Source organism: Onychomys torridus, chromosome 3 (assembly GCF_903995425.1).
Source record: "Onychomys torridus chromosome 3, mOncTor1.1, whole genome shotgun sequence".
Lineage (NCBI taxonomy): Eukaryota > Metazoa > Chordata > Mammalia > Rodentia > Cricetidae > Onychomys > Onychomys torridus.
The window spans coordinates 11425909-11439312 of record NC_050445.1 but is presented as its reverse complement, the minus strand read 5'-3'; the positions used below and the strand labels follow the sequence as shown (position 1 = coordinate 11439312).

At 42.3% G+C, this 13404-nt stretch overlaps 1 protein-coding gene across 2 annotated transcripts in view; it reads right to left on the bottom strand.

Moving 5' to 3' along the window:
- Nucleotides 1-3736: 3736 nt before the first annotated feature.
- Nucleotides 3737-13404, bottom strand: part of Creb5 (cAMP responsive element binding protein 5) — a 406844-nt gene continuing 397176 nt past the window's right edge. For both annotated transcript variants that reach the window (XM_036182853.1, XM_036182854.1), the window contains 2 exons: nt 6751-6859; nt 3737-5848 (listed from right to left, as the gene is read on the bottom strand). In XM_036182853.1, the coding sequence (XP_036038746.1) occupies nt 5685-5848; nt 6751-6859 (273 nt within the window). In that variant the 3' untranslated portion in view covers nt 3737-5684. The remainder of the gene's footprint in view (nt 5849-6750; nt 6860-13404) is intronic.

The window sequence follows — 13404 nt, the reverse complement described above, 5'->3', positions numbered from 1 at the left end:
CCCACAGCTGCTTGGGAAGGGTCCTTTCTCTTACCTCCCTGCATAGGGTACCACTACCGTCTCTTGCAATTTCAGCAGTGTGGCAATTTAAAGGAGCAAACGCAAATCTAATGCATTGATTGTGTGGAAGATTTGAATGATGTAGTTAAAGCTAATTTATTCAGCCCCCACATCGTCTGACGTGAGGTGAAATGGTTTTATGTTTTAAAAAATCCCTATAAAGTTCGAGGATATAAACTCCAATGTAGGGAAACCTTAAATGGCTTAGGAAGAAATTCCTAGGTCCTGACTTCTAATGAGCTAGATGTTTTAACTTGGTTTAAACATAGCAGTTGGTTATTGATTCCTGGTGATAAGTTTGAAAAGGCAGCAGAGGGCCACTTACTGGTATTAACGTTTGAACAAATGCTGGCAATTTGGCTTTACTCTCTCTTCAGTTTGCAGTTAAATAGGCTTTTCTTTGTCAAAAAATAGATGATTTGTAAGGAAAAAATATATAAGCATTCTTCAAGCAATTTGGCTACAAGCATTACACCACTGAAAAGTTCCACAAGGAGTAGCAAGAGACTTTGAACACAGGGACATATTTATATTGTCACAGCAGGATGAACTAGGCTGATCCAAGAAGTTCTCTGTGTTTTGGTATCAGAGTTTTACTCATAAGTTTATTGCTCCTTTGTGTTCTGATCCTTCCTTAGGCCGTAATTATAAAATAGATGCTGTCCTCAATCACACTGCAAGGCAACACTGTATTTTTGAGACCTAGGAATGAGAGGACAGGGCCACTGTGGCTTCAGCAGCCTTCCAAAGGCTATGACTAGTGCAGCCGTAAAGTGTGCACCGTGGCACACAAGGTGAGAAGTCTCCTGGCTCACTCAGGACCCTTTGGTTTGGCCGATGAGATAGAAAATCGTAAGCATAGATTACTTGCTGCCTCACATCTGTTGCATACATAATATAGCAATTTTCGACATCATGCAGGGAAGGAAGAGACGGAGGGGACAAGTCATATTGTGTACTGGCTCTTCTTGGCATTCTTGGAGCAGGTTTCACGAAGCTGTGAGAAGCGCTGCCTAGCCATGCTAGGAATGAGTGCACACACATGCACGAACCTGGTGTAAATTTTCTATAAAGGATTTGAAATGGTGCAGCACCGACGCCTACACAGAACAGTTGTAAAGGGTGGAGCCAAGGCAAGTTGAAGGTCAAGAGAGAGGTTAGACAGAGAAACAGAGAGAGGGGGAGGGGTCAAGACCTAAAGTGCAACTTTAACAAATAAATTATTTTCGAAGCAGAAGAGAGGTTCTCAATCACTGCTGTGGCGTAGGCACAGGCATGGCTTTCCCTGGGGACGGGGGCTCCCCTTCCCCTTCACACACGATGGGACGGAGCTTGAGAGTCTTAAAGCTGCTACCAATTATTTTCGAGGGGCCAGGCAGCTCCAGAGAGCTGAGTAGTGCAAGGTGTTCTGGGAGGTGGTTGTGCAGTGAAGAGAAGTGGGGAGGAAGGCATTTAATGCGAAAACAAAGGAAGAAAAGAAAAAAAACAAAAAAGCTGTTCTGCTTCTTGTCACCGATGCCCTTCAGTTGAATTTCTTCCTAAATAAAAGCACTTAATTTAAAAATGAAAAGAAGAAATAAATGTTTAAAAAAACCTTGCTCAGAATGTAGATTAACCAGTAACTCACAGAACAGCTAACAAGCCTCCAAAGGTCTATGCACAGAGATCAAAGCATGGACTTCCAGCAAGTGATGGGAATAGCCATCCAAGACCCTGACAAACGCCCCCCTAAGTAGGGCAGTTTACTATGGACTAACATTTTCAAGACATGAAGACCCTATAGAGAAATACTGTTCAAATGGAATGTTTAAAATAACATTTATTAATAAATATCTTATAAATTCTAAATTAATAGATTCCTGTTCAAATTTTGCTTTGGTCCTTGAATCCCACTGTATACACATACATACATATATATTTTCTCAGATGGTTTACTTACTCAAAGAGAAGGACATTCTACCCTAACTGGAAGGCTAGTTTTATAGCAGTTACTGGTGTTTCAAAATAATCCCAGCTAAGGGCTATTTTTGTTTTTCTGAAGCTGGTTTATGATTTTAATGGCAAACTCTAAGCCACTACAGTTTGCTTTATTAGCAGGCAACAGTCACCTGAACACTCCCCACTGACACCTCTCTCAGAACACACACTGCATTTTATTTGTTGACTAGATAAGCTATAAGGAGCATAGGCTGAGTTAGTCACCCAAATTCTCACGATACACACGGATGGTGCACCTACAACTGGTCTCCTACAGGTTGTGTTACTATGGTGACCTTCACATGCTAACGAAAGGGTAGGAAAGGGATGACTCCGGTCACCTGGGGACCACATGTAACTGGACGTTTAGCTTGGAGATTAGGACATGCACCCATAGCTGGGCTCTCAATCTACCTATTCCAACATCGTAGACTGAGGAAGGCGTCAAAGAGAAACAGCGCCTTTATCTAGGTGAGAATCCACCCGGCCAAGTCCAAAGCGCTCTAGGGTGGGCTAAGTTACCAGCTCTCACTCAGCACATTAGGGAGGCAGGGACTGGAGAAGTGCCCAGGAGGCTGGCAGGGACTTCAGAAGCAGATCCCATGATAACAGAACCACACAGGAGTAAGGAGAAACAGTGTTGCTGTGGCTTCTCTTCCTTGGATGGGGGACTCTGAAGACCATTATTTCTGATTCACAAAAAAAGTCTGCCTGGATGACATAGTAACTGGCTGGGAGAAGATAATGGTATTAAAAGGATGCTGGTGTATGGTAGGCATGCCAGGGTCCTTTCAGGAAGGCTCTGCCATCCAGTGAAGACTGGACCTTTATATGGCATCTCTACCAGGGGTGGACCAGGATTTAGAGCTCACCAAAAAAGCTTTTCTCTCTGGGATTGTAGCAAGTACTGACAACAAGCTGGCACCCCCACTGAAGTTGCTCCCTACTACAAACACACACACCTAAAGGCCCTGCACGGAGCCAGAAGGCAGTTGATTCTAATTATACGTTGAGAAAGGTTGGCTGTGTGTGGTGGCTTGCCTACTTAGCATAAAAAACAGACATAATTGAGCTATAAATAATGCACATCAGTCAAGCTGTCGAGTCGCTGAATTAAGAAAAACGCAGGCAAGTTCTTAACTGCAAAGCCTGTCCGTTTAACAGCTAAGGATTTGAGTGAAGAGGAGAGAGAAGTAAACACACAAACAGAAAATCATCATTTCAGTGACAGGTTACTCCCTGGACATTGTGGTATTAACAGTGGACCTACAAAAGCAATCCATTTCTTCAAGTGCTAAACATGTAGGCAAGAGAGAAAGGGTCTTGTCAAACTCAAAGCAAATGCAAGGTAACAGCTGCTAGCTCAGCCGCTCCGACCTGCACCCCTTGTCTTTGGAGGGGAGCAGAGTATCTACCTGGCCCAAGGAAGGAATTGTGCAGAAAATGACTTTTGACTTCAAACCAGAGTGATGAATGTTCACTTCTTCCAATTCTAAGTCTTAAACATTTCTTAGGAAGCCAGTTAGGTTAAACCATTCTGTTACTGCTGGAATTCAGAAAAAAAAAAAACCAAAAAACCAAAAAACAATATGAATTCAGTATTTAAAATACTTGAAAATGATACACTTATATTTCCTAAAATACAATAGAAAATTCTGTTCACCCCATATTCTTTCTTCCTGTTCCATTTTTCTTTTTCTTCTTTTTATTTATTTATTTTTTTGCATTTTTTTTTTTTTAATTCTTAGGCCATATATCCAAGTCTTAAGCTTTACTGAACAGTCAAACCTGTCTCTCAAAAGCACGGCATACATGGAAAAATTGTTGATAAATATTGATTTTAAAAGTAAGTTATTAGATGAAACTGAAACTAGTTATAAAAATCATGCTTCAGAGCCCTCATATTTTCTTTTTTCCTCTAAAATAGATTTTTTAAACTATAGTGAGCGAAAAAGTACATCCTTCCTTTACTGAACTCTTATAAAAGTGACAGCTTTTGTAAAATACTGTTCTTTTAAAACCTATACTGTTCATACTCGCGCGTGCGCGCACACGTGCGCGCGCACACACACACACACACACACACACACACACACACACACGTTAGGAGGTGAAGTATTTGGGCGGAGATGAAACACCAACATATGCCTAGACTGCTAGTGAGAAACATTAGCCCCTGTCATTTGTGAAACATGATATTAAAACACCAGCAGAGTAGAATGGCTTCTTTCAAGGAGGCACAACTGTGGTTTGGGTTTAATCTGCTTTTCATAATGGGCAAGTCCATGGAAGTTGCTGAAAATATAAATCAGAACTGTCCCTAAGAGTGCATCCGCCCGGTCACCTCCACGGAACTCAGGTGGTGGCCAGAGTCTGTCTGTTCCGACAGACTGCAAGCACCCTGCAGAAACACGGGCCTTGCTTTCTCCCACCCTCCGTCTCCAAGAGTGAGCCTGCTTTTGCCCACCAGAATAGCAGAGCTGGTTCCATAGGCTTAGGGGAAAAAATAATAATAAATCTTAGGCTATTAGCAGCTGATGATTGAACAATGTAATCTGTGTAGTGAACAGAGCCCTTCTGAACTATTATATAGTGCATGGATTTTTCAACATTATAGACAGGACATAGAAACGAGTTGTAATTCGAGGGTGTGATGTCAGAGCCCACATCCTAATTTGGACTTTCACAGTTGGGGCTTACTAAGTTCCTGTCCCTAACGTCTCCACTGCTGGCACTCAATAGTGCTTCACCTATAACCAAACCACCTTTTATTTGCTCTGGTTATTAAAAACGTTAAATCAGGCACATTAAACATCTCCTGGTTACTTTTTTTGTGAAAGGCAGGAGTTGAATGAACTCCAGCTGTGGGTTAAACTCAAGTGAAGCAATGGCTAGGTCCACAGTTTCAGTATTTGCTTTTCTTCTTCTTTAAACATTATTTTCTTCTTCACATGCAAAGCTAAAGGCGGACAGGTAAAACCCGAAGAGAGTCCAAACAAAGAGTAAATAAGGAATCCAGGAAAGTGGTCTTGAAGAAGAAGGATATTGGACGTCTGAGCAAATGGACAAGAGCAGGAGAGGGCCTGAGATGATTGGTGGCTTTCTTGGGACATTGATGGACCATAACTTCTTTTTTCTAATAAGAAAAAAAAAATTCAGGAAGGCCCATGTGTTTAGCTGAGGTTCTGGTGACATCACAGCACAAACTCAACATGAGTTATGACATCATCAGACTTCTCACCCAGTTACTGTGGATCCATCTTACTTGACATCTATGTATACCTCATTTTGGCTGAAAGCTGTAGTTTAACAAGATTCATTGTTCCAGGCAAAGGGTTGGACTGGTAAGAATGAAATTATGGCTACATACAGGAAAGATTCCATTTATAAACAAGAAACTGGTACCAGAAAATTGGAGAAAAGCACCAACGCATTTCCCAAGCGATAGATATTCATTGCATAACTCCCTTTTTCTCATATAACTAAGTATAAAAGACAACATTTCCATAATAACTATAAAAATGAAAGCCAGTCTTTGAAGGGCTGAGGCGTCTTCCAGGTCTGAGTTAATTCTAAAAATGCCCTTTGGAGAAAGGATGTATGGCATGTTCCAGCTCTTCTCAAAGGCCAGGTCTAACCACTGCCTTTTAAAGAATAGGATTGAGATCTGTTCTGTGAGTTGTGAGCTGACTGAGGGTGGAGCTCCCCACGACCTCGCTGACTGAGGAGGACGTCGTGATGGTGTTATGCTGGATGACGGGCTGCTGTGAGCATGCTGGGGCAGGGCTTGCAGGAGGGCTGCTCTCTGGACCTAGAAGAGAACACAGACACACACACAAATATAGCTCTATCTTGTGGGAATTCCTCAGGTACAAATAAAAATGTTATTAGACATTTCCTTCATGTGGAAGAGTTTCACACATTTTCTTCTGGAAGGTACAGCCCAAACTTCATTTTAAACTGAAGTCACTAAGCTTTCCAGGTTTTACAGCCACGTGTAAAACCGTACGTTCTCCATCAGTAAAAATGACTCCTTGAGTTTGAGTCTTGGTGTGTGAAATTCCCCATCTTGTATTTTCAGATACCATTTATATATTAAATGTGGAAAAATACTCACATGTGGTGGGAGAATCTGTGTTGCTCAATCTAAAAAATTATTTGAAAACAAATTGACCTTCAGCTGTGAATCATTCTTGCTCCCACCATCCCTTCTACAACTAGCATTTAGTCTACTGACATTCCAGGTGCAGAAAGTGGTGACAGGGAAAGGGGGCCCCACTTTGCCTGCTGGTAAACTCCAACAGCCCTGGAACTTGCCAGACTGGTGGGCAACATGCAGGATCTCTTGAGACACTAGAAGTAATTCACCCAAAAGCTGCCTACCAGCCTGCAGATTTCCCAGCACGATGAACAGGCCACTCACTGGTAATTAGACCCCCACAGACTAGTTTCCTCCCAGCTACAAAGCTGCAATTTGGTAATGCAGAAATACCAGGGAAAGTATGGCCAGAAGTTATCAGGAAGTGGTGGGCATGGTGTTGGAGAGGTCAGGAAAGACCACCCCAACCCCTGGCAGGAGAGCCTGTAATCACTCAGTAATTCCAGTATATCTTCCTGGGTGTGCAACCTAGACTGTATTTTTCCCTTTTAGTAAAATGCAGTGCAAAATTAGTGACAAAAATGTGGCTTCTAAAGAATAAAACAGTGACTTACTTAAATATCCTTGTGATTCCTTCTGCATGGCTGTTATTGGGCAGTCTTTGTGTGTTAGCAACAGCTGTTTCAGCTGGGCCACCTCATTTTTCAACATGGACACTTCATTCTGGAAAGACATATTAAAACTGTGTTGAGAAGGCAAAAAAATGCAAACACAAAGTCCCTCCCATTTTCAGCAACAAAATCATCTACTGTTTGTGTCTAAGCAACATTAAGAATATTATTTGGAGAGAGATTGATCTGAATTTTGTAGCTTTCTTTCAACTTGGCTCTCTAAACTGTTACGGGTCTTTCAAAGAGACAGGAGTTTAACTCAAGAACTGAACCCTATTTAAACAATCAGACCACACCCTTTAAGTGACAGGCTGTGGAACCAGGTTATATAGGTGAGATCCCCCTGCTCTTCACTGACCACAAAACCCGAGATAGATAACACAACTTGGTTAACCTCCACCATCCTCATTCACAGTATTTAGAAGATGGAATCAGAAATAGTACAATGTACAATGAGCTTGGTGACACCCATGACATGAATTTGACTTTCCAGGTATAAATAAACTAGAGAAGAACATTTCTAGAAGTCTAGAAGTTACTTGAAAACTTGGAACTTTTTTTTTTTTAAGAGTATCTCCTCTTTCCAAATGCATTTGGAGCACTGGAATCAACTGCACACCAAATAGATTGCTAATAAAGTAACAAATGTCTCAACTACAAAAGTTTTCCCCATTATCCTTCAAACTACACACACACACACACACACACACACACACACAAATGGTCATAACAAGAAATTCACCTAAATATGATTAAGTCACTTAATGGTACAGGAAAATGGCTCTTAAATCTGAGAGCATTCATGAAGGCAAATGGTACCTCCTATTTCCCAGTGAGTATGACTGATAGGGGCCAGCCATAGCCCAAAGTGACTTTTGGCAATTCTGGGGCAAGTGGAACAACTTTATTTTACAGGAAAATTCCCATCAGCCCTCAACCAACTCTTCTTTGAACTATAACTGAATTATGATGTTTAAATAACCATCTTTGTTTTCCCACCACCACCAAGTTCTCCTTGTTTTTAAAACAGTATGTAGGAAAGAAAGTCACCTCTAGATCATCATATATATATTTAAATCTGTTCTGAAACTGAGAACTGTGATGTGTGTATACTTGTGCGCGCACACATCGCGATCAAATGGCCCATGATGTGCACACTTTAACAATGATGTTTTTCTGAATACCCATTCCTGACACCTGTGTCCCTAGCAAAACTCTCAGCTGCAGATGATGTAGATAATGACACTTGGGAAATGGCATAGAAGAGCCACCCCTTTTCTGTGATGTAGAAAACAACTATTAAAGTATGAAAGCCAAACGTGGGGGTGGCTCAGTGGGTAAAGGTGCTTACCACCAGGAGTGAGGACTGCAGTTCAGTCCCTAGGAGCCACATGGTAGAGAGTGAGAATCAACTCCTACAAGTTACCCTGATCTCCACGTATATGACCTGGCACATGCATACCCCACAGTAAATAACTAAAGTCAGTTAAAAATTAGACAACAAAACCAAACTGGGTTATTTTGCTTTCTTAACACCTCTTGAATTAAAAATGAATCTTGTTTGAATCCTGGTGGCCATCTTGCAGAAGGTAAATGCAAGTTCCATTTTATCCCCCACTGTGACCTGGGCAACATTTGAGCTCTAGTCAGGGTGTGTCCATTGCTTCTTTTCAAAACACCAATGATGCCATTCACTAGCTTTCCACAACACTGGGTGGGAGCACATCCCAAACTCTTTTACCACCCACTTTCCGTTTCCACAAAGCAATTTTACTATAAAACAACACACAGTCAGTCAGGCCTCTTGCTCAAACAGTATCAAACTACATGACAGCAGCACTTTGTCCATGAATAGCAAAATACTTCGTTAATAAATCAATATGCGGTAAGTGGAGAAACAGAGGTCTTGAGTGGTGTAAAGTTCTGTCAGGATGTAGGAAGGAGGAATGAAGAAATGGCTCAGTCCTCTTGCAGAAGACCTGGTTTGGTTTCCCAGCACCCACATGGTAGCTCACAACCATCCACAACTCCAGTTCTGGAGGATTCAACAATGCCCTCTTTAGTTTCCATGGGCACTAGTCATATACATAGTGTCTATACATACATGTAGGGAAAAACATTCATATACATAAAAATATAAAGTGTATCTAAAAGAGATGTAGGAGCTTGGAGAGTGTTGTAAAAACCAACCACCATTTAAGGATATACTTGAATACATACATATTTCTGATGTTAGTAATTATGTTAGTTGACCCTCTCATGGCTGGGAACTGAATACTAGTTAACAAATCAACATGGAAAAGGAAGCAGCCCCTGGCTTAATACACATTACTCTGATGCTGTGGGGAATAAGCAAAAAAACCGGATGGCCTTGGAATTCATGCATAGCAACCTGCAGGAAAAGCAGCTTACTCCTGGGGTTGAGCATAATGATCAGGTGTGGGGGCTGAAGGCGTGGCTCGGGGCTACAGCGCTTGCCTGGCACAGGCAAGGCTCTGGACTGTTTCCCGAACCCTGCAAAGCCAACAGAACAACACCACTTCGAAGGACAGGAGTAGGGTTGACTTTCTAAATCTCTCCACCAAGGTCCAAACCAAAATGGCCAGACTAGTTTGAATCTTAGGAAGACAGCTTCTTATTCCAGAATGATTTTGTATTGCCTTCCTGTTGAGGAAGCCAATCACCTAACTATCAAATGGAGCTGATCTCGAGCTTCATTTGCCCGTGAACCACTTTGGGCATTCTCACAGATGCTTATACTCCAGGCTGTGGGTCTCCTCAGGAAGCAAACTCCAGCACCATTTGGATGACCAGATGTTAACAGTGCCCAGTGCATAGTCACACAGTTATATTACAGAGAGAGGAGAGAGAGGGAATCTATGTGCACATTGCACTCATATCGAGAGTGTCTAGAACCTTCATCAGGTGTCACAAAGGCTCTTTAACTTGACAAGGGACAAGAACGGCTGTCCTAGGGAAAGGAGACCAGATGGGGTGCTCTGCCCAGACATGCATCCAAGGACTCTGTACCCAGAGAAGATGGAAGCAGGGGACGCACAAACACTGGACTGTGCTTTTTGTGTCTAGTCAAAATCTTTTTCAAGGTAGAGGACTAGAATCACCTTGAATTCATTTTGTGAGAGAAAAACCAGATAGCAAATGTTTCAAAAATGCATGAAAAGAGTCAAAGTTGGCCTAGAAGTTCAGCAAGGAAATAAAAGCCAGAACTGTGTGAGGCATCAACTGGCTTTATGAATTGAGGGAGAAAAATCACCTTTGAAGTTCACCTTTGTTGGTTGTAATACCAGTTCTAGGTGCAAATATAAAATGAGATTTTTAAAACTAAGTACAAATAATGAACACATTCTGTGACTGAAGTCAACCCTTTCCGTTCTCAGTTGTGAAATGAATTTGGGGTTGCTATTCTTAAAGCAGTTAGCTATTTAGATAATGACTGGAAGAGTGGGATGCCGTCACACGGATGGGTTTTTAATCCGTAAATCCACCTGGGGGTGAAGTAGCAATCATGTCGAGGTGTTCCACACTTCAATAACATCCTTTAAATGGTACCTTCAGCAATTCCCTGACAGGCACATTTACAGTTTGGGGCTTTGGTAATGTCATTTTGTTATATGATAAATCCACAGTGCGTTTTGGTACAAGCTGGAGTTTGTGCCAGAAACATAATTATCACAAAGGACCCAGAATCCCACCCCCTTTTTCAGATTAGCTGAGGGCAGGTTTGGTCCCCTCAGAAACAAAGGACTTTCAATTTGTCAAGCAACAGTTTCCATCTGGCCTGCTCCCTTGCCAAGTCCCAGACCTGGGTTCGTGTGTCTAAAATTTCAGCATCAACTTAGACCATGTGTCTTTGTACCAAAAAGGAAAAGCAATTACTTTAGTGGGTGACCAGATGATTTCCATATCCCCACCGAACGCCAGTGACCTAGGAATGCTGCATCAGCAGCGATCTGACAACAGCCCGAAGTGGCACAGAGTTCAAGGACTTCTTAGAAGAAAAAGATGCCTGGCAAAGCAGCAGCTTAGGGCATCAGGCGAGTTGCCCAAGTCTTCACTCGGATACTTATTGGTCCTATGACATTTGGGGTGACTCCTGATCTCCCCAAACCTCAGTTTCTCCATACAGTAAAATGTTAGATTAGGCACTTTCTAAGTTTCTCTAAATCCTACACCACTTGGGCAAAGATTTGCTGTGTAACTAAGCGAGGAAGGCTGGGGTCTGCTTTTTGTTTTCCGAGGTCTTGGATTTTTGTTTTTTTGTTTTTTTTCCCAATGGGGAACTGTACAGTGGCAGCCTAACCAGAAGGTTCTACTCTGGAAAACAACTCAAAAGTGGCAGCTGGCCATCTGAACCTTGGCTATTGCATCTGGCTAGAGCTTGTTTGTTTAGTTCCTTCCATTTCTGTTTACTTAAAATTTGGCTCATGGAACAAGTCTCAAGAGAGACACCTTTTTCTTTTGAGAGTGGGAGGAAAAGGGTCACTCAAAGGTAGCCAAGGCTGTGACATTCTCTCCTGCATCACAGAGCAGAACACACAGTGTAACAGAGAACATGGGGCTGCAGTGGCTTCTGGTCAAAAAAGCATCAATAAGTGGCTTTCCTTGTACAGATTTTGTAACCAAAAGTTACCAGTGTCTGCTGCATAGACTCGCTAGGGATGAGGCTTTTTTAAAATTTTTATTTTTTAAATACCAGTTCTTAGGACTTGGTACCTCTTTTTCTTGGCTGCCTTAGCTATTTGGGCTCTAAAATATTAAGCATACACACACAGTGAATTAGTGTCTACTAAAGGGTAAATGTACTTTGTATGTTTTTTGAAAGCCATCATAAATAAGTATATGTCAAGGCCCAAACACATCTGACCTCAGACTCAAGGGCATCATCTTTCTGTGCAGCTCTCCACTGTGACTCTTCTCAGGAAAGATCCTGGAGTAAATCAGCAAGGACTCATTTTAATTCACACTGATTTAAGGTTTTCTGTCTGACACGTGTCTTCGGGCTACTCATGGCTCTGTGTTTAAGGAACCTGCATTCAACTGAAGCAGACTTTTGTACCCCCACACTCTCTGCTCCGAGGGGGCTAAGTGGCAATGTCTGGAGATGCTGTGGTTGTCACAACCCAGGGAGGGGTTTTCTCCTGATTCTAGTATGCAGACCCCAAAGATGCTGTGAAACAGCCTCAATTTCACAGGATATGATTAAGATTCCCAGGGTCAATAGCACTCAAACTGGAAAGCCCATGGGTCTCTACCATCCTCCTGGAAGCCTCAGAACTGCTAGGAGTTTCTGCTTCACTCGATGCTCAGCCATTGTGTGCAGTGAGTGCAGGGTCTGCACAGCCCAGCGTCCACTCATTTAAAATATTTCTGCAAAGTAACTCATTATAAAATAATTTTCCCAGTGTCTGTGAAACTATAGATTTAATGTTCCAATCATACTTTAACTTAAAAAAAATTTGTACTTATATGTATGTTTATGTCAGTGTGAATGTATGACATGTGTGTACAGGCATCCAAGGAAGCCAGAAGAGGGTGTTAGATGCCCTGGAACTGGAGGCACAGACAACCACGAGCCACTCTATATGGGTGCTGAGAACCAACCTTGAATCCTCCGGAAGAACAGCCAGAGCTCTTAACTGCTAAGCCATTTCTCCATGCCCCAGTAACATTTTTAACACATGCCAAAGTGAAAGTGTAACCACAAATTCTGAAATGCTTATCCACACCCCTGTTAAAAGTTTCTCATGGACTACTCCGCCCCGCCCGAGTGGAGCTGCGGTTTTGAAGGTGTCTAGCTCCAGACACTGCATTGTGGTTTGACGCTCTGCAGTCTAACCCTTGCCACGTTGGTGAGGCAGACAATCTATGGACACTCTGGAGATAGGGAACTTGTTCAATGATAAAAAAACAAAATCAAAAACCCAGTGCAGGGCCTATGCTAGAATAGGGAATAGCCAAGAGGGAGGGGGTACAGTGAGACATGGTCCCAAAAATGTGTGCATCAACTGGCCTATGATCTTACTTTTATGTAAGCTTGGCATTTCCTAACTTCATCATGTCTATCACAAAAAGGGTGATACATTTAGGTGGGTGGGGCTGTGGGAGATGGTGTCTCTAAGTTATTGAGTTCAGGAAGATACACCAATCCTCCTCTGTATACTTTTGACTTGTACACGGGATGCCATGAATCCTTTCTGTTTAATACAACTCACAATGCAAAGACACCAGGGTTTGACATCCCAGATGCTCCTCTGAAAGGACGCATAGATGGCCGGGGATGTAGCTCAGGTGGCAGAGTGCTTAGCATTAGTGAAGCCTTGATCCTCAGCACCCCAAAAATTGAGTGTGATGTCACACGCCTACAATGCCTGCAATGCCTGCATTCTCCAGCTAGAGGCAAGGGGATCAGAGGTTCAAGGTCATCCTAAGACACATGCAAGGTCAAGGCCAGTGTGAACTACACAAGGATCTGCCTATAAACAAACAAACAAACAAACAAATAAACTAACTAACTAACTAACTAACAAATAAGCAAACAAATAAATAATCTCCCTATAGGTGTTCTGAGACAGGCTA